The sequence below is a fragment of the Necator americanus genome, chromosome IV (genome assembly GCF_031761385.1).
Source record: "Necator americanus strain Aroian chromosome IV, whole genome shotgun sequence".
NCBI lineage: Eukaryota > Metazoa > Nematoda > Chromadorea > Rhabditida > Ancylostomatidae > Necator > Necator americanus.
Genome location: NC_087374.1, coordinates 26,723,809 through 26,751,420, shown reverse-complemented (window position 1 = coordinate 26,751,420; position 27,612 = coordinate 26,723,809). Strand labels below are relative to the sequence as shown.

General features: G+C 39.1%; 3 protein-coding genes across 6 annotated transcripts; 2 read left to right on the top strand and 1 right to left on the bottom strand.

Annotated features, from left to right (window-relative positions):
• Nucleotides 1-4,658: 4,658 nt before the first annotated feature.
• Nucleotides 4,659-11,469, top strand: RB195_002809 (uncharacterized protein; the record flags this gene model as incomplete). Of its 2 annotated transcripts, XM_064200229.1 has the most annotated exons (6): nucleotides 4,659-4,812; nucleotides 6,956-7,024; nucleotides 10,190-10,266; nucleotides 10,404-10,461; nucleotides 10,728-10,784; nucleotides 11,369-11,469. In XM_064200229.1, the coding sequence occupies 6 exons, from the start codon at nucleotides 4,659-4,661 to the stop codon at nucleotides 11,467-11,469; spliced, it is 516 nt and encodes a 171-aa protein (XP_064056110.1). The 2 variants fall into 2 exon arrangements, with proteins under 2 accessions (XP_064056110.1, XP_064056109.1); XM_064200228.1 differs by lacking the exon at nucleotides 10,728-10,784.
• Nucleotides 11,470-11,474: 5 nt separating this feature from the next.
• On the bottom strand, nucleotides 11,475-14,115 carry RB195_002808 (uncharacterized protein; the record flags this gene model as incomplete). Of its 2 annotated transcripts, XM_064200227.1 has the most annotated exons (4): nucleotides 11,475-11,543; nucleotides 13,729-13,794; nucleotides 13,852-13,953; nucleotides 14,008-14,115. In XM_064200227.1, the coding sequence occupies 4 exons, from the start codon at nucleotides 14,113-14,115 to the stop codon at nucleotides 11,475-11,477; spliced, it is 345 nt and encodes a 114-aa protein (XP_064056108.1). The 2 variants fall into 2 exon arrangements, with proteins under 2 accessions (XP_064056108.1, XP_013292566.2); XM_013437112.2 differs by lacking the exon at nucleotides 11,475-11,543 and having other exon boundaries at nucleotides 13,705-13,794.
• A 6,534-nt stretch (nucleotides 14,116-20,649) lies between these two features.
• On the top strand, nucleotides 20,650-27,608 carry RB195_002807 (uncharacterized protein; the record flags this gene model as incomplete). 2 transcript variants are annotated; one of them, XM_064200225.1, is made up of 3 exons in its annotated part: nucleotides 20,746-20,883; nucleotides 26,962-27,164; nucleotides 27,536-27,608. In XM_064200225.1, the coding sequence occupies 3 exons, from the start codon at nucleotides 20,746-20,748 to the stop codon at nucleotides 27,606-27,608; spliced, it is 414 nt and encodes a 137-aa protein (XP_064056106.1). The 2 variants fall into 2 exon arrangements, with proteins under 2 accessions (XP_064056107.1, XP_064056106.1); XM_064200226.1 differs by lacking the exons at nucleotides 26,962-27,164; nucleotides 27,536-27,608 and having other exon boundaries at nucleotides 20,650-20,892.
• Between the last annotated feature and the right edge of the window lie 4 nt (nucleotides 27,609-27,612).

Genomic DNA, 27,612 nt, shown 5'->3' with positions numbered 1-27,612 from the left:
GAGGAGACTTTTACAAATCCGACAACAAAGAGATTTGATCTTTTGGACGGAATCATCGACGAATGCATAATTTCTGCATTTGTAATGAAAGAGGAAATTTCACCCCGTTAAGAGTGACGTGTGAAATTTCCTCGACAAAAGCGGCTCTTCTTTAAGCATGTAAAGTAAATATTCAAAAGCAGTAAATAAAAATTCCAAGAAAAAGCAATTGACGACACGCAGTGAGAAGTAGGCTGTGTGGGATTCCACTCAAATATGCTCCCTGTTATAAGTAACAGAAAAAAAACCTTCCGAAAGTTTATCTAACCATATTTTCAAAGAAATTTTTGTAACTTTTTTTCTGAAAACTGTTGTACGAATTGCCATGAAATTCATAACAATTCGGTTACCACATGAATAAAAAATTAAGAAAAAGAAGAAAACAAGAATCTTCGCATAGGAAAATGTCAGAAATCTGTCAGAGTACCTTGCAGTTAGATATATCCTGGATATGTCTGAAAATCCTGACACTCTGATACGTCGACAGCGAAAGCAATTTTCATGTCATGATGTTTACACAGTAAATAGCTGGGCATAATAGCTACATAGGAAATCATAGAGTCACACTTGTCTCCGGAGTCCGGACGATGCATAAAGAGCAGAGCTACGTAAATAGATCGCCGTGGGAGTAGTGACACATGTGACAGCGCCTAAAGGATCAGCCTATTTGAAGTGAGCGGATACTTGTGGACGGAAGCCCTTTAGAATAGCTAAAATGAGCACGAGCTCAGAAATTTTGGAAAAATACTCATGTAGTGAGCACAGATCCGAATCGAAGCGTATTCAGCTTTTATAATGCAGATTCAAGTCTTCCTTTCCAATAAAAATGTGAACAATAAAAAAATGAAAAAAGTAAATTAGATAAGTAAAGTAGAATTTACTTCGCGAAAGCGTTCCTATAGTTCTGACTATTTCTAACTGTTAGCAGTTATTTTTGGATAAAGAAAAGTAGGGGATAAAGTCACTGGCTCATCAATCCACTTGGGATGCGCCAATGTCTTTTACTGCAATTCGTAATTGTTAAGATTTAGGAACGCGTGTTGGCCCATACAATTACTTGCGGGGACCAGCCGATGTACCAAGTCACTGTTTTATCCTCCCAGATTAGTTTGATGCCAATTCATCGACCCCAGAGGGATAAAAGACTTGGTGAGCACTAGGGCGGTTTCGAACCATAGACCGTACGGCTACAGCGGACCTCCAACCGGTTGCGCTACACCCGCCCAGTTACTTTTGATCCTTTAGTTATTTTTGAACAACCTCTAATTAAAGAAGTTAAAGAAAGTCTGAAAAAAGAGTTTTGGGAACTGAGGAAAACAAAAAAGAAAACATACGGAACGTGCAAACGATTGAGAAAATTATGAATTAACTGACAATTGCCGAGATCTTTCATCATGATATCACTCAACTGAACAAAACTGCTCCCTTATGTCTCGTAAACGAAGAAAACCCCTCCAAAATTTCTCCAACTATTATTAGAAAATATAAAAAACAAGAGAAAAATAAAGGAGGTGTAATATTGCTTTAGAAGGCTGAGGTAATTCGTCAGATATGAACTCGAAAGGTCTCCAGTAGTATAGAAAATAAAAAAAAAGCGACTAAAATGACTGGATGGTTAAATTTAACTTTTCTGTTTCGTTCTTTTGTAGAACGGAAGAATAGCTACGCGATTTTAAGGATTCATGCTCGTTAAATTCGATTTCATGTCACTATGGTCATCCAATCAGAGGCTAAAGAGGGACATTCCTTTCAGAAATAGCGAAATGCACTAATCTAGCACTCATTCTAAGTCGATATGGATATTCATCCAGCAGAAAAAAAGAGCTAATTGAAAGAAGCTGAAGTTGTTGAATAGCGTCGAGGATCCCGCACGGTTTCATTCTCGTATTTATAGATAATTAGCAAAAAGTCCCATTAGAGACGATCTCATTAGGAACAGGATCCGACTTAATGTAATACGAAGCCTTCGGATCTACGCAGAAATGCCATGATTCAGCGATAGTTGTGGAATTGCCTGTAAACGGAGCAGAACGCACTTTTCTTTGCACAAAACGTCCTGACGTAGTTCGGAGGAGGAATTCGGGGGATTTTTGCGAAAAAACGAAACGAAAAAAGAATTGGAGCTTTTAATTAATAGAAAATTTCAATGAAAAACAACTTATAGAATTTTAAAGGAACGATTTCACATGAACATCACCATCTGATGAGGTCATCAAGAATTGAAGATAATTCGAACGATACGTTTCTTGAATACCAAACTAGGGTAGTTCAAAATCATTTATTATGGACGCGCTGCCAGGCATTCCGACTTGAGTTGATGGGAAAATTTTGGCCATTTGAGGAACTCGAGGAAATTCTTCTTCTACTTCGTAATGCAAGTGAACTGCTTTCTGACTTTCTTTCGTCGTTGAGAAAAATGAAAAAGCGTCTAGGGCGTTGATCAACTCCAATGGGAATGTGCCTACAAATCCGATATCACTTCAGAATCGTTTGAGGTTTCGAACGATTCTGAAGTGATATCGGGTAGTGATAGGTAATGGATCCACAACTCACCACGAAACCTATCGATTGCGCTACGCCCGCCTATTTTTCATCATTCACTAAAATTACTCAAGAAAAAAGACAGGAACACGGAAGAAAAACAATATATGTCGAGCAATAATTATCGTGCACAAATTCACGTTGCAGGTTGCAGGTTAGCCTAAAGTGTGCACAAAAAGTGACCGTAGTTTCAACAGACTAAGCACGACTTCCTCAAGTGCTTCTGGAAAGATAACTTTCTAAGGAGCAAGGAGCCTTCTAACAAATCACCATGACATTTTTTTGTTTACAGATCTTAAGTAAAGACATTCAATTGCTTACAAGAAGACTTTGAAAAGTAAGTTCCAGTTATTGTATAAGATGTAACACACGCAACTCCAAAACTGCACACATCCATAGGAGATGGATTTGGATTTGTCAAAACGTCAAGGGGAAAAACTTTGGAAAACTTCGCACGAGCGCTTTTCATTTGGGAAAAATTATAATGTGCAACGAAAGGGCGTAGAAACAAAACTTGCCGCTCCTTTGCTAGCCGTTTTCAAAAAATGGACAGGAAAATGAGTTGGTTTTTTTTCTGGAGCGGATGCGCATTATCCGAAATAAAACAGCTTCCAATTAACCCATCGTAAAGTTTTCACCCAGCCGCCATTCTATGGTTTTTGCATGGCTACTTCTTGTAGTTATCTAAAATGCAACAAGTTTTGCATTTACACACATACTCGATTGAACTTAAATAGGAAAACGCCATAAATCTAAGTTAACTACAAAAAGCTAATTTTCGAATCATAGAACAACGCAACGGAGTACAGCTGAGTGGACGCCGCACATCAAAACAACATTTCGTAGGCGGCATACAAGGAAATTAACAATTTTGGGATCTATCGAATAGAAGATAAGGTTATGGGAGCAGACCACGAGTAAAGGTGCGACCACGCTCAATTTCCTTCCTAATTCTCCAGAAAATAAGATGGGAAACAAGCTTGTCGATCGGATTTCCGTAGAAGACGCCTAGTAACGTGTCACACCTAATGCTGTCTCCTCCGCCCGCTGGCGAACGCGGCGCGTGTGCTTGCGCTCACATAAGTGATGCGTTGTTAGGTGCTTCACAGTAAAATGGAAATCATCGCCAGCGCCGTTTTTCAGGACAAGAGAGATTCAGGGAAACGCTGATCGCGTTCATACTCGTGATCTTCACCGTTAACTCTATTTTTTCGTAGAGAGATTTCAAAATCTGCGATTTTCAGGTATGTTGCCCTTCTAATTGAGACCATTTTCTTAACGTTGGCGGCTTGGACGGGGTTCATTGACAAAAATAGCACACACATACACACAGAGTTTGAAATAATCAACTCGATTGTGTGCTTCTTTTCTTTTTTTTAGTCTTTTTTTTGGCATTGTTCTAGTCTCTAAGTGTTCTTAAGATCTTATGCCTCCTTAACGCAATGACCTCATGAAACCGTGAAAGAGTGCAATTAACCATTTAAAAGTCCTGAATATTTCTATGAAGTGAAACAAAAATTATTTTAAGTAGCAGAAAACTAAATGAGTATCGTGGGATCGCTCAATTTCTTTTGGTTTTGGGGTGTCTCGAAAATGAAAGGGTGAAGTGGAAAGGTGAAAAGCGATGAATTCGAAATGATGGATACGAGAGATGACCTTGATGTGTTTGTCCGTGGTTTTTGCTATGCGTAACTACTTACCGTTAGTTTATCATCAAGGCTAGCTGTCAGTCCATATAAAACCATCCCGCTCATTCAGTTTTCGGCAACGAGATGTTACTATTGTGTGCTATACTTTCTATACTTACGATAAGTTCAGTAGAAGGATTCTTCTGGGGCTCCTGCTGCTCTTATGGCGGTTATTCCACCTATCCTTCATACGGATCCTACCAGACCTATGGATCTTACCCATCCTACGGTTCCTATCCATCCTATGGATCCTATCCATCCTATGGATCATATGGGTCATATGGATCTTACGGGTCCTATGGATCCTACGGTTCGTATCCTTCCTACAGCTCATACGGATCTTCAATGCCTTCCTACCCATCCTATTCTTATCCATCTTATTCATCTTCTATGACACAACCAACGTACGGTGGCGGTCATACTGTATGGTATCCACAAGCGCTGGAGTACGTGCATCAACGATGGAGGGAACATGGCGAGGAGAACAATAATGCCATCACGAGGCCATATAAACCACGATACAGACCAAACTATGGCAATGACGGTGGGTTCTGTCGCTTGTTTGACTATCATAAATCTCTGTGAGATGCTGCACAAAATATTCTTTGCTTATTTTCAATTTGCATTTTTTTAGCCAAATTATTTTGCAGTAGAGCGTTAAAGTTACTGTAATGGTTTTTTACTTATAATTTTATACAAATGGACGGCAGTAACCAAGGAAACATTTCAGACATGAAATGGTAACTTTAGTAAATGAAGTTTCTTTTCTAGTAATACAAAAATTCTATTTCTACAAATAATTCCAGTAGAGCGAAAATATACCTCAACATTGTCTTGATAGGGAGAAGAGAGATCTTTCTTCCTTCACTTTTTTTGCATAGTTTTTACTTGAATAATGGATGGTTGTAACATATAAAAAGGAGAGGGAAATGTGGGAAATACAATTAGAATACAATTATAAGATTTTCTACTAGTAAAGATTTGTTGATTTAAAGGAACACTTTGACAAAGGGCAGTGCTTGTCACAGTTTTCGTTTTTTCGGATCTAATCACAACCTGGCACCTATTCATTTCTTTCGCAGGCATACCATGTGTCACCTGAGAAGTGTTACGTACCCAGTAAACCGCTGAGGGTCCGGATATTCGCAGGAATATGCAAACTGACAATTAAAGTATTTTGGGAAATATGGTATATGCAAATTGGAGGGATGGAACGCTTAGTTGCTGCCAGGGCGGTTGCGGTACATTCGCCTCTAGAGATCTTGGAAAAATCCAAAGTGTTTAACTCAGGAAATTGGGTGTCGAATGGACTTGAATGAGTTCCTTAAATTCGATTTCAACAAATCCAAACGAATATGCAAGCAATCATTGACAACAAAAGTATGTTAAGACATACAGTGTATTGAGACTGAATTTTAAGATTTGCAAAGTGTTATTAAGTAAAATTATAAAATAATAAGAAGAAAGGAAGAAGAAAGAGGAAGAAAAAAATATTGGAATTTCATGAAATTGCCAATGTCTGGATCGTGGACATTATAGATTTCGTGGTGTAGATTACGAGTACATGCTCAGTTCCCCTAATCGTCCTGAAAAACGGGGTGGAAACCGCCTTAGTTTCTGTTAGGTACTTGAAAACGTGCCATCCATGTGCACGCGCCGGTTCCTTCTGCAACCTATTCGTTGGTATCACTTGAATAGGCTGCACAGGAGACCTCATTGATTGTCGACCGCTTGCACGCAATTGCAACGCGTGCACAAGGACACATCCTGGCGCATCCTAACGTACCTCGAAGGAACTCTGGTCCCACGCTGTTTTCGAGGACGGTTGGGGGAAACTCAGTGTGATTACGCTCATATTTGTAATCTAAACCCCAAACTCCATACTGTCACCGAGCAATTCAAATATCGAAAATTTTATACGATACATTGCTCCTAAGGCAATTCGATTAGCACTATTACCACTTTTTTCTCGAAAGATATAATTCAGCGTGCAATATCTTCCAAGAACATCCAAAAAAAAACTCAAGTAAAATGTGCATATACAAGATTCTGAAGGGAAAAGAGTAAAGCTATGTAATTATGTGGAGTAGTTTTAAATACGATACAATTCCGCTCGGGAACTAATATAATACTCTACTACTCTACTTACTTGAATTGGTTGTCTCAAATGTCTATTTAAATTTTTAAAATGGATAGATAAAATAAAATAAAGGAAATTTTTAAAATAGGAACGCATGCTAAACACTTTCTTTGGCGAGACGATGCATTTATTATAGTGAACACTTTTATTTGAAAAAAAAAACTTGATGTGTAAGACAAAGAGCTTAGAGAACACTTGTGGTGGGAAAAATGACATTAAAGAGCGAAATAGGTGTAAACTCAATTTGTCGTACAGCTCAAAGTTAATTGCAATGAACGAGTGAAGTTTTTGTGGTTAACGAGTTTTTTGAGCGACGTCGATTGAGATGCGAATGAGTGATTCCTCAGTTATAAACGGAAAAGTGAGTAAAATGAAGAAAATAGCAGTTAAAAGTACAAAACAAACTTTTTTCACGGATACTAGGATGTTACATGAGATTTCCTTGATGTCATTAGTTGTTGTGATGTTTAAGATTTTCTACGACGTGAAGTCTTGGTCAGAATTTCATGAAGCAACTTTCAACATCCTAATGTTACTACGATTCCAGACTACAACAGTGCTCCACCTTCACCGCCGCAATATGTGGAACCACCGAGCAGCTATCGTCCACGATACCGTGAGTCTTGATATGTTAACAGAAAAGGGAAAAAAAACTATTTAAAAATAGTGAGGAAATAAGATAGAAAAGATAAGATAAAAAAAGAATTACGAATCCAGAATGTAGCGAACCCTTTTGGAATACCAGATAAAAGTGAATTTAAGAGGCAATTTCTGTCTAATGTAAGGTGCTTCTATGTTCACAATCAGAAAAGTGAAGGTTTGCAGTTTATTGGGTTTTTATATATTTATTTATTCACATACATTAACGGAGCACCAGGAAAAAAAGAAAACGGATTTGGGCAGGGTTTAGAGACCAATTTGGCACAAGGTGGAAGGAGCACGTTAGGATCGAGAGCGAATTTGAAGGGGGACTTTGAACAAGAGGGTTCACCAAAGTTCCTGATCCTTAAACGATGCTAACCACCACACTTCAGACAAGACCAAACCAGCCGAAGGATCCGGAAGTTAATGAGAAAAGGTTATTCAGAGATAGCTGAGAGAAGAAGGAGAGAAGAGGTAGCATGACGGAACAAATAAAAAAGGGATATAACGGCATGATATTAGTATCCTTGTTGGTGAATGTGCTTCAGTGAGCGAAATAAGCTTCGTGAGACGGAAGTAGAGGAGTGGCCGCGCAATCAGCTGAAAAGGATAAGTGTAGGATAAGGAGTGCAAGAAAAAGATAATTGTCAAAGACAACTAAGAAATATCATTGACGGGAAACTGTGATCAGTCCATATACTCTGTAAATAGCACCAAACATCAATATCAACAGAATTGCTATAACAGAGAAAAGAAGATGCGTCTAGACATCAATGTTCAAACGTATCTCAACTTTTTTCGAACTCGTCTTGAATATTCTACTGTGTTCGGCTTCAAGAGCTTAAGGAAGCAATAGCTCTAAAAATCTAGCAGTTCTAGAAGTTGTTGAGCATGATCAAAAAATTTCTATATTGAATTTTTGCGTAATGCAGGGTGAACCCAACGTATCGTATGAACTTATCTATCGATTTAGTATGGTGATTTTACTTTTGCTGATTCAAAGGTAGAGACCAGCTAAAGACACTATCAGTTAGATTAGTATGTCGAAGCCCCTCCAGTAAATCCAAGCTTTTGATTGGAAATCAGATAAAACTTTTCTAGCCAAGATAATAGTTAATCCCTGATTATATTCTCTATAACTTTCACCGGCGTTGGTAATAAGCTAACAAGATGGTGATTTTCCACCAATTTATTAATTATTATTATATAATATTAATTATTATTTGTAAAATTATTTTGAATGAATGAGTTAACAATTAATTTGTTGAAAATAATGTTAGAAGATTTTCGCGGCACAATCAAGCTGAACTCATTGCAGTCAAGAGGTCGAATTTGTGATGACAGAGTAAAAAAGGTTGTTGGGAAGTGCATGAAGGAAGGTGGGAGGTGAAAAGAAAAAAGAGAGCAAAGCAGAAACATTGGCAGCACAAAACCTTTCTATAGCACAAAGAATCGAAGATGTATATGGGCGACGTCGTTAAAATCGTCCTGGTCGTAACTCCAGATGATAAAACTAGGTATAATTTTTGATCTACCATACTCAGTCAAATCAAAATAAGAGGAGATAAGTAATTAACGGATATAATAAAATGTTAAATGTACTCTAACGACGAAAAGATACCCAAACCGTGGAGGCGCGCCATCATATTCCCCTCCACAAGACGTTATCCGTCACGAACCCTAGAACTTATCGAGGAATCTCCTTGTTGCGTGTTATGTACAAGGTTTTGGAGCGGATTATCCTGGACCGAGTTACTGAGCATCGCGAAGAAACAATGCGCGACGAGCAAGCTGGCTTTCGCCCTGACCGTTCTGTGATTGACCAGGTGTTCATCGTGAGGCGAGTGATCGCAATCTGGTAGGAGTATTTGAAAGTAATACAATTAGTTGAGCTTTGAAGTCGTTTTCGACTCTACTCATCGAGACCGTCTTCTCAACGCGCGCCTTCGCCGAGGAGTGCCAGAAAAATTCGTTCGCCTACTTGATGACACAACTCAACTGCTGCCGTTCGAACACCAGCCAGAAGTCAATATCATTCGAAGTAGTGACTGCAATAAGACAGGCAACAGTGGCAGGACCCTTCCTGTTCAATGTCGCCATCAATGACATCAAGGTAGTGCGAGTTTTTGGAGCTTTGGTGGGATTTTAAGAAGAAATTCCGTAACTTGATGTCTCCTAAAAGGTTGTCTTAGTATAGTTAAACTTTGTTTCTAAATTCGTTTGTTTTAATCTGAATAAAGATCAGCGGGTATTGAGCCTTTGTAAAAGGAACTACACGGAAAAACTGCATGAACAGAACCAATGCTTGATGACATCAAAAACAGCAAATTTTTGATTCCATTTTCTGTAATGTATGCATTTCTCCGTAAACAAGCGAAATTAATCACTGTGACTGATCCTTCGTCAACAGTGAATCCGGAAAATAGATAGAAAAACACGGCAAAGAAGAGCATAATAGGACTAAATGGAAAACTGAGGGAATGGTTATGGTATGATTTATCAACAAAGCAACATGCAGCTGTGCATACAAGGATTTCTAAGAAACAGTATGATCGAAGGAAGATATCCAAGCTCTGCTTAAAGGCATCACCCCACGAATCTGGGTGGTAGCGGGCTCAGGCAGGCAATGCCCAAACGGTCGTAGATTGTGAGGAAGAAGGTGATTCCGTTCATCTTTTCCTGCATCAGTGTAAACGGACGACCTCGGAACTGTTTCTTACGACGGCTTCTGTTGCAATGTGCAACCGTTGCGCCCCATCCCTCCTGCGATTCGTCGAAAACCAATTAGGACGAATCGCACACAGGGAGATACAGCGAGAAATGAACGCAATCGCCCTTTTCCCCACAATCTACGACCACGTATGGCTATTACCTGCCTGAAACCCGTACCACCCAAATTCGCGCGATTCTTTGGGGCTTAGGAGTACAGGAAACCCCGTCATTATTTGAAATAACCAGTTCTGTTGAAAAATACGACTGGTTGTTTGGCGTGATGTTGATGCCATGATTGCAGCTTTCAGAAAAGGCAAAATTCTCACAAAATGAATAGCGAAGCGACCATAGTTCACGTAGAAATCAACAGAGCCGGGAATTCCTTTGCAATAGGTCGTTTAGAGCAGAAATTCTATCACATATTCAGGTCCTTCAACGGATGAGGATAATTACGACTTCCAACCGAGAAACATCAATCAAGGACTCTCTCAGCCAAGCAATCATGTAGGTTTACTGCAGTGCAGAGGACTTCTAGAAGCATTCAGCGCTTCCTAATGCTTTCGCTTCTTTTTCTTTGGTAGAAACTAAGTTTTCAAAAAGTTAGACGTGCTCCAGTGATAGTACTTACTTGTTTGCTTTAGGTAAGCGAGCTAGGACCTGTACCACCAAGTGGCCCACCTCCTGGGATTCATCCACCAGGTATTAGCTGTGCATCCTACTTTAATGCCTGTCCTTAATAACTAATAAGGCAGCTCAAAAACCCAAATTACTCCGAGGGAGATGCGTAGGAATGAGTAGCTTCAAATAGTTCTAGAAAAATTCCCGTTGTCCGAGCTGTGATCTAACAATCGATCCGCTGGCATCATTGCTCGAGCTGATAGAAGCTATTTCGCGGATTTTATGGCGCTAGTTGTTGCTTCCGTCCTTTTTGAACATTCTCGGCGCCATTGAATCTACCCACTCAGTTCAACTTCGAAACGGATTCCTTCATTTCATTCTACTTGTAGGAATGGATGTCATAGGTAATCTATTTACTGCAAAAAGTGCAGCATTCCTGGTTCTATCTCTCTCCACCTCTTTCGGTTGAGTTAGCACTAAATTGCCTGTGTTTATTCTTCTGTGACATTCGTCCATGACCGAGGATTAACAAATGGTCTCTGAAATAAGCAAAGAATCTTTCTAACCCGGTGAAGTCCATCACAGAATAGTTCTGTGTAGAAATTGTTTTTTTTAGAATCTATCGTGATCTATGTTTGGCGCCAGATGAGTTCACCACCAAATTATAAAATTATACTGTTGCACACAAAATAAACACAATCGAGCTTTGTTTTGCGGTGGACATCAAAAAATGACACAAAACAACGTCGTAGTCAAAGAAAAGGAAGGAACATCCAGGAGAAATACACGGTGAAAAAGGAAAATTCTTCTTTTTCTCTGTCTTTTCTCCATCTACGAAATACACAAAATAGAACGTTAAAACAAATGGAATTTACATGAAATAGAAACACCATGTCGTTCTACGAACATATGATATCGGCTGAAATTTGTGGCAGAAAAACTTGTGATTGATGTTACAGCCTTATTTGAATATTTGCATTTCTTTCAGCTCCACCATTCCCAGAGCCACGTGAAGATAGATTGCGAATCGAAGGAGAAAAGAAGAGTTGGAATTCGGATTTTCGCAAAACACACGAAGAGAATCAGTAGAATACCTAATGAAGCCATGCGTATAATCTCAGTGCTTTTCCAAAGAATATCTTCTCATCTGAGTTATTTTCTTCCTGAATCAAAAAATGTATATTGTGAAGTGAATAAATGCTTGAGCAAGTCTTTTGTCAAAGCTGAAAAAGGGGAATGGCGTCGTAGAAAAAGTAGGAACACCCTCTTTGCATTTCTCGTTATTCCCCAACCAGAAACGCTGTAGTTAATGGAATAGAAAACAGGAAAATAGAAAGGAAGCGAGATTAACTGTTTAAAGGCATCACCCCCACGAATCTGAGGTGGTGCAGATTTCAGGTGGATTATTCTTATAAGAGATAGTAGATTATGGGGAGGAGGGTGATTCCATCAATTCCTTCCTACTTGCCGTGAAAAACGGCCCGGAAGATGCCGCACCGCACGAGGCTAGCGCGCTCCAGTCGAACTCCTTGTAGAAAATAGTGCGCCGGAACGCCCGAAGCCGTATCTTCCGGGTCGTTTTTTTACGGCAATTAGGAAGAAATGAACGGAATCACCCCCTCTCCATAATCTACTATCCCATGTACGAATACTTCACCTGAAATCTGCACCACCTCAGCTTAGTGGAGTGATGCCCTTTAAGGTGTAGCGGAATTTTACGAATATGGAGTAGTGTCAATAAAGTGGGAAAGGCAAGGTCAATTTTTGAATGACGTATGCTTGAGCCCTCCATGAAGCACTCCGGGCGCTTAGAGTATTATGTTTCATTCAATTCGGCTGTAAAGTTCAAATTGGATTATTGCCAAGAACGGGTTAGCAATGGGCTTCCCGGCTCCGTTCGCCAACAAAGCTACTTACTTCAAGCTAAAAAGAGAAACTCTAACTTTACATAAACGAAATTTTTCCAAAATCCCATATAATATCGTCAATATCTCTTGCAGATAATTGTGCACAGCAGTACATAAAAGTAATTATGTTCACGCCTTAGAGATTATACTATAGAAAAAGATCATATATACGGTCGGCGTGGTTCAGATGGTAAGAGGTCTCACTACAACAGCACAATCGGTCGATGGTTCGTGATCGCTCTAGTGCAAAACCAGCATTTCATCCCTCCGAGATCGATAAATTGGTGCCAGACTTGTCTGGAAGGGAAAAAAGCACTGATCTGATGCATCGGCTGGCCCCACCAAGTCGTTGTATAGGCCAGTTACACGTTCGTGAACCTCAGACGATTCTGAATTGAAGTGAAAACGTTAGCGCATCGTAAACGGGTTGATTAACGCCAGACACTTCACCTTTTGTCCTTCATACAATTATACGTTTGTTCCTTCTTTGGTTTTTCTTTCAAAAAGTGAAATCGTAAAGGTAATATACCGAAAATGGGAATAGCGAAGCAGTAGTGGAACACGAAAACGGTGAAGTAATGAATTTTGGCTTTGTATAAACGAAGAATCAGTTTCCAATATACTAGGGGTTTTCAAATAAAATATCGTTAGTCATATAACCAAGAATTTTACAACCACTGCGTTTAGTTTGCCCGCGTTCTGCTGCTTGATTACTAGTTCTACCTAGTTAATTCTACTTCTATTGAGTGCTTAGCCTTAAGTTTCAATTTCTAAAGCCTAGAATGGGATGCGTTATCAGCTTTATTCAAAATAAAGCAACCCCGTTATGCGCCTCTATGGTAGGGAGTAAGGGTTACGGTAGCCCGCATATTTGCACCCAAAATTAGCTACTGCAAAATATATTTGGCTCAAAACGACATGAAGCCCGGTGCAGTTGCGTAAGCGGCTGCGCTCGACACGGCGCGGTGGAGCGTAGCGGTTGGGATCGTTTAAGGATCCTCGCTACCACCACCCATCTCTGCAGTTCGTCATAGTTCCACCTCGCCTCCTGCGCAACTGTCCGTGTTTCATGTCGTTTTGACCCTAATATAATGATATCTCAAGCAACTACTGGATATTTCTCACAATCTTCCCTAGTTTAGTAGAGTATTCAATTAACTTAAGGAAATTAATGGAGAAGCGACGAAAACTTTATCCTGATTCTCCTCCCTCTCCTCCTTCTCCACATGAAGCACAAAGCACCTAAACCAACTATTTTCCTCTTTTTTTTGTCAAACCTCTTACCGTTTCCCGGACTTTCAGAGGCGCGCAATTTTGCTCTTTTACCCTATATCAGGGTTATTTACCCGACATTCCTACTTTTATGTGTTATTCGTTTCGTATTTGCAACTGTTTTATTCTTCATTCAAATTCTATGCTATGCAACTGGAACCATACGAACAACAGTTTTTCCTGTGAGCTCTCCTGTGTATTCAATTGTCAACTTGTCCTCTTTTCCTACTCCTGGCTAAATCTGAAAATTTTTATTATCGAGATCTGACTCTGTTTTGAATCATCCACTCACCTTTCTTGTAATAATTATGCTGATATGACCATGTGCAGGTATTTCTCCGCTTATCTGACCAGGATCTATCGAAAAGCATGAGTCTGGATTCTCGAGTGTTAGCTGAAAAGTAAATAAGTCAGTCTTCGGAGCTAAAGAAAATATTCGTTATCGCACCTTGTAATTTAGCGTCCGATCACTTAAATTGCTCATCCAATGTCTTGTTACTCCCGATTTGATAAGGAGCGGTAGACGCGGATTCTGGAAACATACAACACCATCCATCTCAGTGTAAAAATGAACACTTTCGTGTTTGAGAATCCTATTTATAGACATTTACAGAGCCATAGATAAAGATAATATGTTTTCACCCATATGATAGATAGAAATAGAACAAACAAACAAAAAAAAAACCTTTTTTTAAAGTCTTGGAAAGTGTGAGTGAAGGAAAGCCGAGAAAGTGAGGATTAGCGAGAGGATGCTGCTTTGGTGGGTGGGAACGTGTCAGAAAAGCGAGAATGAGTAAGGAAATAAAAACCGAAACAGCCTCTTCCGAAAATCCCAAGTGAAATCCGCCATTATTGGTGACGAGATAAGGCAAAAGGGCTGGAATCCAGTTTTAAGGTTTCTCTGGATACCGTAGTAGCGTCGTGATGCTGCACCTTCCGTCTGTTACCACTGGCGAAGAGAACATCGCAGTAGAAGTAGGTCCTACGTGAGGACATGGTCCCATTATTGCACAGGCCCTATTATTGCATACAGGACCTATGCAATAATGGGACCATGCTCTCAAATCCTCCTATCACTAAGAATGCGAAATAAAAAAAAAAAAAAAAAAGAACGTTAATTACTGCTGCAGAAACAGTTAATATAAATTGGTTTTTTTACAACAATGATAACAGCAGTGGTTTATTGTATGTTATTTCTGAGTCAGACTGGAGTGGTCAGACTCTTGGAAATGAAATCGACTGTGATCTACCTGAACATGCGTCTTATTGTCCTCTCAGGATTTGTCTTTCAGGTCGCATTTTCGACTAAGTGGTTGTAAATGAAGATGAAAAGCATCATGCTATATAATAACTGGCTTATTCTTTAAGATGTGTGTAATAATATTCGAGAAAGCAGTGAGACGGGTCCCACGGGAACGAATGGGCGCCACGATCCGGTAGTGCCGTGCGATAACTCCAAGTGAATTTGTGAAGAAGTGAATGAGACGTTGTGAACCTTTTCATAGCTGTGAAAACTGCACTTGTTGCGTTTCGCTCATATGTACTTCCCGCATATCTCCCTCATCAGATAGCCAACATTCTTTCTTCAGAAACTGGAAACACGCATAAAAAAATAGTAGCTAACTGTTCCCGCGAGCTGACATAGCTGACCTTATCTTTTTCTGTACAATTATGATTTTAAAGTCATTTTATCTTAGCTCATCACTCTCTAAGAGTTGAGGGAAAGGAAGAAAAAACTCATTTTTCAAATATCGTTTCCGAATTGCAGTGGTATAAAAGGAATATACGTGTAAAATCAAATTTGAATGCTTTCGAAAGAACGAAGAAAGGGACGTTAGAAAAATAAAATCTAACTTCGCAAAAAATTTCACTAGCTTTAGTTTTTATGGATCAGTGAAGTGAGCACTAGAAGAAGTCTGATGTTCGGCGTGAGTCGACTGTTTAGACTGGTTAAAAGCAGCGTACCACAAATCTGAAGTGGTGAGAGAATCCGCGGAAAAAGTTAGAGATGGGTTTAAATTGTGGGGTCAGTAGTAGCCGCCCGCCCTCTCTATAAGAGTCCTGAAAAACGGTGTCTTCCACTCCGCTTTTCCCGACGATTTCAGTTGCAACGCGCCACCGTTGTGCACGGGCGTGAGTGGTCAAAGATCGGTGATGTCTTCTCACCAGACTAAATAGTCTTCTCACCAACTAAATAGGCTGCTGAGCGGACCCTAGGCGTGTACATGGAGGCGCCTTCTAACGTATTTCGTAGGAACTAAAGCAGTTTCCACGCCGTTTTTTACAATTGGAGAGAGATGAGCGGAACAATCCCAGATTCCGTAATCTACAATCCTTCTCTAGCTTTTCCCGCGGATTTCCTCACTACGACAGATTCGTCTTATGCTGTCTTTAACTCATAAATAGTGGTGTTGTGTTGACGCTACAAGCTGATAATGGTAAGGTGATTGAAGCAAATTCAATAATAACCTTAATACGAAAAAAAAAACTCATGATGAAAAAAGTAGTATTCATCTCGAGTCATTTTTTGGCTTTTGACTCTGATCGAAGTCACTCAGAAAGTTTCATGACTGTTCACAGGAGTTTGTGAATACTCACTTTTAAAGGCATCACCTCACGAATCTGAAGTGGTGCAGATTTTAGGTGGAGCATTCGTTTACGGGATCATAGATAAAGGAGAGGGAGGTGATTCCGCCTATTTCTTTCTAATTGCCGCAAAAAAAGGCCCGGAAGATACGGTTTCGAGCGTTCCGGCGCGCTATCTTCTACAAGGAGTTCGATTGGAGCGCGCCAGCCGTGGGCCCACGCCGCATCTTCCGGGCCGTTTTTTACGCCAACTAGCAAGAAATTGACGGAATCCTCCACCTCTGCATAATCTACGATCCCGTTTACCAGTACTCCACCTGAAATCCGTACCACCTCAGATACGTGGAGTGATGCCTTTAATCTTCGATCTCACTCATTCTCTGACAGCACCAAATGCTCGAAAATCAATTGTTACTTAAAATCACCTGCCCGTCAATTAGAAACTACTTGAAACATACTTCTAAATTCATAAACTGACTGAACTTTTGAAAGTTCTTCTCTTGAAGATTTATTCAACGCTGCTTTTTGGTTGCCTTCAAGGATCAAGGATCATGAAAAGGATTTCATGTGGTTTTTTAAATTCTACCTGCTAAAAGAACATGTAGTTTTGGCCCTTAGTTCTTGAACATCTGGGGGAAAATTTTCTAGCACCTTTTGAATTTTCACAGTATTTTTTGCATTTGCTACTACTACAGTCGAGTTAAAACAACATGAAATTCGGCACAACTAGGTAAGTGGTGTTTGGAATCGAGATGGGACCACCGCAAACTGTAGCAATGAGTGCTGCTAGCAAGAGTCCCCTCGATCCTAACCATTACGCTCCACCGCACCTCATCGAGACCGCTTAACGCAATTGCGTACGTGCTTCATATCGTTTAGACCCTACTATACCTATACTATATTTGCTGAAGGTAAGGACTCGACCAGTCGTCTCTCTTCCGTCTGTCTCCCTCCTTCACAGGCTCTTCAGCACCTGATTGCTACAGGTGTCACATCTTCTAAACTCATTCTTCGTGACCGGTCATTCATTTATAACATTTATTTATTGCGTATCACTTTTATATGTAATATATCAAGAAGTTTCTGCAATTGTGCGCAACAGTGTTGAGGCCTTGTGTAGCAACACGAGTATTGCTTAAATTCTGGTAACTGCCAGTGGATCTCTCTAATTATGCCTACTTATATGAAGTATATGAAAAATATCCACGTATTTCAAAATTCATCGGGATCTGATGCTAATACTTGTGTCCATAACTGATGTGATGGTGACTTTCACAGCTGAGTAGGTCGATGCATTAAAACTTAAGCGCTAGTCCCAGAGGATCTGTGGCATGTGAGCCAAAGGTGCTCAGAGAAAAAAAAACGAAGACAGAGCTGGAATTGATAATGCTTTAACTCAACCAACTTCTTCAAACAGGGTTATCAGAAGTGAGTAGCTAAACCATATCATGTAGCACCTAAAAAGAAAAAAGAAAAGGGCAGAAGAAATCTTCGCATGTAACAACTTTATCCACACATTAATTGTATTCTCAAGGTTGTGGACATAAAAAGGCCGTTTGGATTGAATGGTGTAGCCTTTATGAAGGTTGCTGGGTACGAAACTTCTCAAGAAATGGGATACTCTACGGTTCTATGTGTCTTTTCTTTTTTGTTAGTACCTTTAGCCCCATGTCATGGATCCTCGAAGAATGATGCTTAGATCTTAGGGTCCCGGGTGACTCAGCTACTCACTTCTTGTGTTGACCTTTCGATTGATGAGCTGTCGCTGCTCAAATACTTCTGAAATAGGGAAGTGACATTTGACGGTTAAAGGCATCACCTCACGAATCTGGGGTGGTACGGGATTCAAGCGGACGGTTTCCGCCTGCAATTCGTTGAAAACCCATTCGGACGAACTGCAGCACAATGGAGCGGAGCACTGTGATTGCGCATTGTAACAGAAGCCGTCGTTAGAAAAAGCGTTCCGGGAAAGAGCGTTCCATTTGCACTGATAGAAGGAGACATGGACGGAATCACCCTCTTCCCCACAATCTACGATCCCGTATAGGCATTATCCGCCTGAGCCCTCTATTACCCCAGATTGGTGAGGTGATGCCTTTAAGAATGGCCCCTGTGCGCTGGGGAGGTTTTTGTGCGCGCCGTAGTATAAGTCGAGCAGAGCGTCCCTTCTCAGGACCATCTTTGCACGTTGTTTTAGCTCTCTCGGAAGTCCAAATTACTAACATAACTACAATCACATTTGAGATGCTGGTGAAACACAAATGCGCTGCAACAGCTAAATTTCAGGATTATCTTATGAATCCGTGCCAAAAAGAAAGAGTTTCCAAGTAAGGCCGCTTGCTCATCAACGTTGTTGTGGCACTTATTTTGTACTTTTCCTTCAATTAGGCTTACCAGTCTCGTTATTTCTGATTCCAGTACTCCTACAGATGTTGTGGATAATGAATATGTGAGTTGCCGAGAACTCAACCCAAAATTACTGCTGTGCATTATTTTTGTTGTGTGTGATTGCAGCCAGATTTCAGACCCTATCTTGAGCTTCTGCTAATCATTCCTATTGCTCTATTCTCGTTTTCAACTTGCCTAATGTATTTGGTAGTCGTTCGTCCGTTTCGAGAAGCCGCTTTAAGAATTACCAAAAAATTCTTGAATATGCCGAAAAATTTCATGCCGAACAATAATCTCAGCAGTCAAGAAGTTGTACCGCGGAGGTCACAGATAGCTACCTTCGACAGAACTTATGAACTTCAAAATAAAAAGTGAGCCGTGTACACTAACCAGGCTGTAAACCAATGTTACTTTTACAGACGGATCGTACAGTAGTTGCTCTTGGAAGTCCATGGATGAGCGGAATGAAACAGCGATGAATGAGAGAAGAGGAAGACTGTTCACAGCATCCGTCGAAAATGTCGAAGCGTCAAATGTCGAAGATGTCGAACAAGTCGAAATGTCGAAGCGAAAATGTCCTCGAATCCCACAAACAAACGGTGTGAAATTATCTACGATTGTTTATAAAATTGTCTTGAAAAATTTATCTTGGGATGCGAGCGGTTTTTGTCCGGTGTCATGAATCTACTGCAAATTTGACCACAGAAGACTATTGATAGGAACAGCCTATTTCAAATATTCCCTTGTGTTACCTTGTTAACTACACAAAAATAGAGAGTTAACGAAATGTTGATTGGTTATTCTAATCACCATTTTATTCCCTAAGGAATAATTAAGTTTTCAACAGATCACACTACATATTCGAGACAGTTTCAAAACGTTTATCTCTGCGCACATTCAGCGACGATACAAGCGCAGAATCCTTAATCACAATGAATTCCGACTCACTAAACATCAATTATCGCATTCTTTGCTTCACAAATATGTACACTAGTCTAAGCGCCCGGCTTACACCGAACATCAGACTTCTTGTGGTGCTCGCTTCGCCCGCCTTCCACTGATCAATAAAAATTGAAAGCAGTAGTATTTTCTGTAGAACTGAATTCGAGTTTTTTCAAAAAGTTCAAGTTTAGCTTTTTTTTCAACTGTTCCTTTGTTCTTTTGAAAATTTTGATTATTTATGAAAGGCTTTTTAGTTTTCCCCTCCGAATCCTTGATTTCCACCTTGATTTCGCACTTATATTCGTTTCATCCCGCCAGAATTCAAAATATATTCGAGATATAGGCTCTCGTTCTGTTTTTCTCCTCAAAAATTAACACAGAATAATGCGCTAACGAGAAATGACGTCAATGTCATCATCGTACTGATAAAGATAACATTCAACGACAGATCATGTGAACTGCTAGCTACTATTTCAGCAGCCATTTACATACGTGCTTCTAATTTTTAAGAGAAGGATCCGACCAACCTGATCAAGAAAATGTGCGGAGGAACAAACACGCGAAGGCGTACATGGAAGAAAAACGCAACACATGCAGTATTAACGGCTAGGAAATGGTTACCAACGTCTCATTTACTTCTTAACAAAATCGCCTGGGGTTATTTTACGGGACTACTGCACCGCGAGTGGCCAATTCAACGCCATAGGACTCGTCTCACCCCACTCCAACGCCTTCCAGCACCGGCGCGCCGGACTCACCGCACACACCTCAATCTGACGCCGTGTGACCTCGTCTCACTGTTCTCACTGTTTTTTGGAATTTCGCTATATATATATGTATATATATATATACAGACACACAGACACACACACAGACACACACATACATACATACATACACACAGAACTAGCCAGTTATTGTATAACATAATGACAAAAGCCGATTCTAAATGTCTTCATCCGGTTGACCGCGACGCGTGTTCTGGGGTTTTCCAACCAAAAGCTCACAAACATTCTCTCTTGTCATCCTGTTGGAAATATTCTTACCGGAAGCGGTGCACTACTCCGATTGAGATCACAGCGTGTGATCACAGTTTTATTTTCGGGTGTCCAGCGATCCAATCATAATTTCCGTCAATCAAATCTACTTCTACGAGTTCGAACTTTGCCGAAGTATGGCTCAAATCGCTCTAGAGATAACCGCAGTATTAAACCAAGGAAACGCGTACAACGTACGAAACGAACACTACCATGTTGCTTCCAGAAATTTCATGCCGGCAAAACCAGTCTCGAAGCGAAGCGAAGCGTACGGTAAACACCTGCCAACACTCGATAACGATCCATGGAAAGTGCTGTACTGTGCATTCGCTGACACTTCCCTGGCCGTGACTGTGTTGATGTTTGGAGCGGTAGTTTAGCGTAGTTTGAACTCGAAGAAGTAGATTTAACAGAAACTGTGGAGGGACATCTCAGATAAAATAAGAATCATATTATTCTGGAAATAGAGAATTGAATTAAAAGTTATGATTTTAAGATTTTGAAGAATTTTTAAGGCTCATGTATTTTTTAATGACATAGAAAACCTTTTTAAAAAGCATATAATACTTCGTATAAACGTCCTAATTTATTGCTATAAAATAGTGTTAAAGTTAATAGAACAAAAGGCCTGCATTTCTTTTGATCAATATAATAGGACATCATTCAACAACGTACCTCAGAGCACGAGATAACGGATGCATGCTTGAAGCTCATGATATTTCTTTCGATTTGTGCAAGAGAAATCTTTTCATTTCCTGAAAAATGTCGAGCACTTCCAATAAAATTCCTGAAAAGAAGTGATTTTGTTGTCACATCGTATCAAACGTCTAAAAAGTAAATTCTTTTTGTGGGGGAACAAAAATACATATTCCTCTACGTCATGAACGATGGTGTAAATCACCGCTTAACATAAGAATAATTCCAGAATTTTCTATCTTTAAGTTGCAACAGGTTTGCAGAAAGGTCATGGGCCCTGATTTCTTCTCCATTTCCTTTCTATGCACTTTCCGAAGAACTCTGCAGATCCTGTTTAGTACATACACTAGTCACGGATTAGTTTTTTTCTTTCACTTGCGTGCTGTAACTCTAGAAGAGCATTTTCACAGAATCGATAGTCTTTCATATTGTTTCGCATTTAAAAATAGAAAAAAAAGATTTCCGCTCCTCCATTACTTCAACAATGTATTGCATAAAACATTGGTTCCATAGTTTATGTAATAGCCGGGAACCGGGTTAACTCCGAAAATTAACTGATTTTGAGGACTCAAGCATAAAATGCGATTTGGAAGGTTAGAAATCAAGTACTTTCTAGTAATGTTTTTCCACTATAGCAAATATTCTCAATGTCATGAACCCAGCCATGACGATGTAAATAATTGCCAGGTACATCGTTAACCGACCGCAAATAATCATAGTGATTGTGGGTGTGTGTGTCACTTTTGCTACGTAACATTGTCTAGTTCCTTTCACTGCGAAAAAAAACAATTATATTAAAAAAAGATAATGATAAAGTCACTGGCGTATCAATCCACTTGGGATGCGCCAACGCGTTTTACTGGAATTCGTAATCGTTAAGGTTTTTGAAAGGCGTGTTGGCCCATACAATAACTTGCGGGGGCCTGCCGATGATCAATTCAGTGTTTTTATCCTCCCAGAACAATTATATTAATATAAAAAATGAATAATTTCGATTGTTATAATATTTTTTGACGTCTCAAGTAAGTTAAGGTGAAGAACAAGATAATTCTATGTTGTTTGAGATGATACACGAACAAAACCCCAGAGAGCTGTTTTTGTCATCAACTACTGATTAACCGCTACTGAATTATGTATAAAAAACAAAAGAGTGGTGTTCAAAACATTATCTCGTCATCTAACGCTCTTCTAACATTCACAACTAAATCAAATTCAAAAGTATGAGCTGTTTTTCTCATTTCTCCCAATTTTTAACAGAAGTTATAGTTATGTTAAAGATAAACCTTAGAAAAATATCCTCTACTACTTCTCTCATCTTAGGAATCAGTTCCATCTACTCTCCCAATGACCTCAACAGTTGTCGATGTAAAAAACTTCTAAAAATAAAATCATTAGCAAAAATTTGACACGGTTAAATGTTCTTCGCTGCATCTTTACAAGGGGATCAAAAGATCTAATCGGGATTAAACGTATCAAATGTACTTTATACTATAGCGTGCACATATTTTCTTTTGTACTATTTTTTTGTTTAACAACAGTAAACACAGCACATATAAGACCTAATTTTACTATTGATTACACCTTTACTTTCACGTAATCCTGGAATTATAAGAGAATCATTTTCACAAGAGAAGTTCAAAGCGCTTTAAAATTCTGATCAAAGATGAAAACTTTGAAACAAAATTCGTTTTTAACGGTTTGTAGTAATAAGTAGTATGATGTATATATTTATTGAATTGAATACACCCATAGGTGTGGCATAAAACAAAAACAAGAAAGAACAAAGCTCACTATAATTTCTTTTAAGTTTCATACAACAAATTTCGTCCATTTTAGTACACACTGAGTGGTTGGTTGACAAGTAGTCACTATCCACCTACAGAATATGAGAAATCCTCACTTGAGACCCACTTCCCAATTCTATGAACGTCTAGTGTCCAGGAATATTCTTCTCTCTGTGCAATCGCTATTTTGAGTTACATACTGCATAGAATTTTTAATTATTATTTTATTATTTTATTACTTTAAAATTATTTTGTTACTCAAATCGTCTGACAAATCTTGAAGCCAAATTTATGGAAACTTATGAAAACTGGCTGATGTGTCGATCCAGAAGTTCTTGAGCTCGCTGACGATGAAAACTATCCACATTCTAAAAGATACGAATTACACTCGTCGAGAATCGTTCAGATATGTGAGATTTTTAACATGAAGGACATATGCCCTATTATGGGGCCAAATGTGACAGTAGCATTTGGAATTGTATTCGCACAATTTTTTCTCAACAACCTCTCTCAAATATTCCCTTCGTCTGCTGTACGTCCACTATTATGCTGTACAATTTTTCATGAACGCTACAGACCCCCTAACACTACTTCTCAAAATTTTTATTGAACAATTTTGGTACATAGAGTGGTTTCAAGTTCCTCAGTTACTCTTTTTCAAAAGCACATCTTCTGTGAGTGAAGTGTCCAAGCTACAAATTCCTCTTAAACGGAGATACACTAATTTTTTCTCCGTTTATCACTTTTGAAGCAAAATATGTGGTAACTCTAAAAAAATGACTGATATGTGAATCAGAAAATTATTTTTTCATGCGAAAATTTAAACACTATCACGCTTTACATTAATTTTACCTAACAAACACTTTACACTTATTTTTCTACAGCTATCATTTTCGAAACAAAACTGATGGAAACCCCAGAAAGCCTGATTGATCTCTCAATCCAAAAAATTATTTTTCACAAACAAATTTTAAAAAGAAATCTTGCAAGAATTTTGTAAAGAATTACAATACGACTGTAGTGACTATTACTGCAGTCCATTAGTGTTGGAGATGGATTTTAACATTCAACTAATGTGAGTCCTTTGAAAAAATCTTTTATACGAGCATTGTCTATTGGCTGACGAAAGCCTTAGCATTACGATAATCCTCACAAATAAATTAAAAGATATCATTTGTAAATCATTCCGCTACGTTCCTTTACCGTTTCGAGCATTTTCGTTGTTTATGGTGGACAAATTTCCTTACTCTTCCCTAAATTTGCGATATTTGCGATACGATATATGTGATATAGATATTAAAACAATTTTAGAGTAGTCGACGCGACATTGCAGTAGTCTTGCTACGATTTTTATGTCGTATATTGAATACTGTAGGAATTCATGATACCTTTGTTCATTTGGTTATCTTTTTTCTTGGAAATCACTGGGGAGGATAATTGAATACCCTTTAATTGTAGCTGTGACTACGTACATATTAAGCAGAACTAACCAGGAGAAAAAGGAAAATGTTAGGTTTTTTGCATGGGATTCTGCTAGTCTCGATTTGAAGAGCAGTACGTCACTCGAATATATCAGCTGGATGAAGACTTTCACGCTTAGATTACACTCAGATGTGTGAATTCAGACGATTCCTTTCGAGCACGAAAATGTGAGAATTCACTTCAATTTTTCTCTGACCATATCGGCTGCATTTTGGCGATGCAACCAAGTTTTTGCTGCCACACATGTACGTTCCTCCGAAACCACCTACAACATGCCATCAACCAATAAAAGACGAAGACTTTGGCGTATCAGTCCTGGCTTGAGTTGCGCCCTCCTTCTCCACTGCAGTTTGGAATCGTTGAGGCTTTTGGAATGCGTGTGAGCCTTGTACAATGACTTGTTAGAGGTAGAGTTAATGTTCAATTCAGTGTTTTTGTCCTCCTTGACAGGTCTGGTACCAATTCATCGACCCCTTAGGCATGAAAGGCTTGGTCGGCGCTAGGGAGCATTCGAACCATTTATTTGTCGTGTGGACACACTGGAACCACTTACCGACTGCGCTTAACCGGCCTTATCAACCAATAGTACAGAAGAGGCCACAAATCACAAAACAAAATCCACAGAACGTTGACTCTATAGAGAGGCTAGTCGTCACAGTTGAAAACGAGCTCTTTACGTGGTAAATAAGTCAGAAGGTGGAAAACCTCGAAATTCCAAAGATTTTCGTACAGAAAATTATGTAGAGTAAGGAATTGTGCAACTGGAAGTAAATGTATATGTTGCAAACGATGGTGATGATTAGTTTCTTCTCCCCCGATTTTTTGGTGTTAATTAATGTTCTACGCAACTTTGGGAATAAGAGTAACCTACAGTAACATAACATAGTAAGAAACAACATGTTTTTGTTCCCAAACATCCAACAAAGTACATATTACCATAATTTTATTAGCTCCAATTTTTCGCTCGTCGTGGCAACGAAAACAGCAGTTGCAAGGTAGAAGCAGACGGCATTTCAGACCTTTTGAAGAAATATAAAAGAATAGTATAAAAGAGTAGAAAATTAATTCCGAAACTTTTTGAAAATGTTTCATGGAAAATGTAGATACACAGGCACTGATTAAGTTACAATGCTCTGTATTTTTGATCGGACGTTAGCGCTAACCCCTCCAGAAACACAGTGTTTTGTTCACAGTGGTATGCACGCATGTTCCTTGAATGATCTGCAACTAATCAACCACAGGAGAAATTACTGAATATTCAATTGTTTGCTAAGATAAATGGGATCTGCTCCAACAATAAATGAAATAAGTGAAGTGAAAAGATAATCTTCACCGACGATTTTTTTTAGTTGCTTGAAAAATTTCCCTCCGTTCCAATTACTTGACTTTTTCAGTATTGTTGTTGTCGGTGTCAAGTAGGACGTAAAGTGCAACTCATTTTCCTGAATCTCAAAAGAACTCCTCTGTTTGTTAGTTCTTTTCATTACTAATTTTTGTGCTTGCGGCATTATTCAAGTTTTTTTTGTGCGCTTCTGAAAGGTATAAAAGTGAAGGAAAATTAGCATTTTCTGAAGCAGTTCTCGCACATGCTCTCGTGACTTTCAAAGAATTTCCTACTCTACATTTATTTCTATCGAATTTCTAGTCTGATTCTCATGTCAAGGTGCCCCCGAATGGAAGGTGCTACATTTATTTCACTTAACTTTAGTGTTAAAATGATCGTATGTCATCTTTTTCTGCATCTTAACCTTAAAGTCATGTTTGCAACGCTGTAAAGCCGATGTGATTGGTATTTCAGTTACTGTACCTCTGAAAACACATAGATATTTCAGTTACTGTACCTCTGAAAACATATAGATATTTTAGTTACTGTACCTCTAAAAACAAACCTTGTACTCTTGGCCTCGAATAACACTCACTACTAACAACTTGGATCAATGATCTCGGCTTACAGTACCACAAACCAACAGCCGCAGTGCTCAGTAACTGTTCATAAAAAAAATGAGGGGTGATTTGGTAGGAGTCGAGTAGACGCCTATATTCACCGGATAATGTTTTCGTATCCAACAATGAAGACAGATTACCACTCGAACCTAGATACAAGTGCTATTTTTGCTTTCCTCCGGCAACTTCGGGATTTTTCTGGCGGTAGTCGATAAAACCGCAGAAATTTCTTCACAAACTTTTCACAGTTAATCCATTCTTTATCGTTAGATTAATGGATTCATTAATCTTTAGATTTTTGATTTCAAATTGCACAAATACACGTAACATTGTCATCAAATAACAAGCAATGAGGAATGGAAAATGAGTGAAATAATTACCTTCTGGTCATCACACCCATAGAAAAACAACGACACCCACTTGAAGCGTTCGCACACTAGAATTAATACCAACTCTTCATCTCACGACCATTTCTATATGATCTTCAATGTTCGTCGTGAAATTATTCGAGCATTCCTAATATTTGCAAAATATTTCGATTAGGTTTGTGCAATGCATGGTCTACGTGTAGCGCTACTGGTCGTGAATGGAATCATATCATTGACTGGAATAGCAGCAAATCTTATTCTACTTGTTATAATATATGTCGCCACACCAAAGCCTATACGAACGTACAGTGTTTTGATTATTAACTACGCTGTAACCGACCTTTTTACGTCTATGGCACAAGCAATAACAATTCCTAGGTGAGTCTGCTTTCCCCTTTTCCTTAAAATATGAGCTCATCCATATTCCATTTCATGAAAATCAATCAGCAATATCCAGTCATCACAGAACCGTAAGGTGTGCAAGTTTGCACTGACGGTGTACATATAAGACGTTATCCACTGCTTGCAATCATTTAGTAGTTTAACACTAAACTTAGCATTAGATACAGTCGCGTTTCGATATGCTCGCCCGATCTACACAGCAAAAAAATCACTTTTTAAATGGTCACTTTACTCCTATATTTCACTTTTTTATTGCTTCACTTCTACCGTGTGACTTCTAACCTTCTCCCGTTAGAAAAATTCTACTTGTTAATACTACTATTAATATTCTATGAGCTTTGCTTCAGGATGGTATTGACTACATACAGGCCCATCGGCTCAACATCTCTTGATCACCTTGATCACCTTGACTCCCGTTGATCTT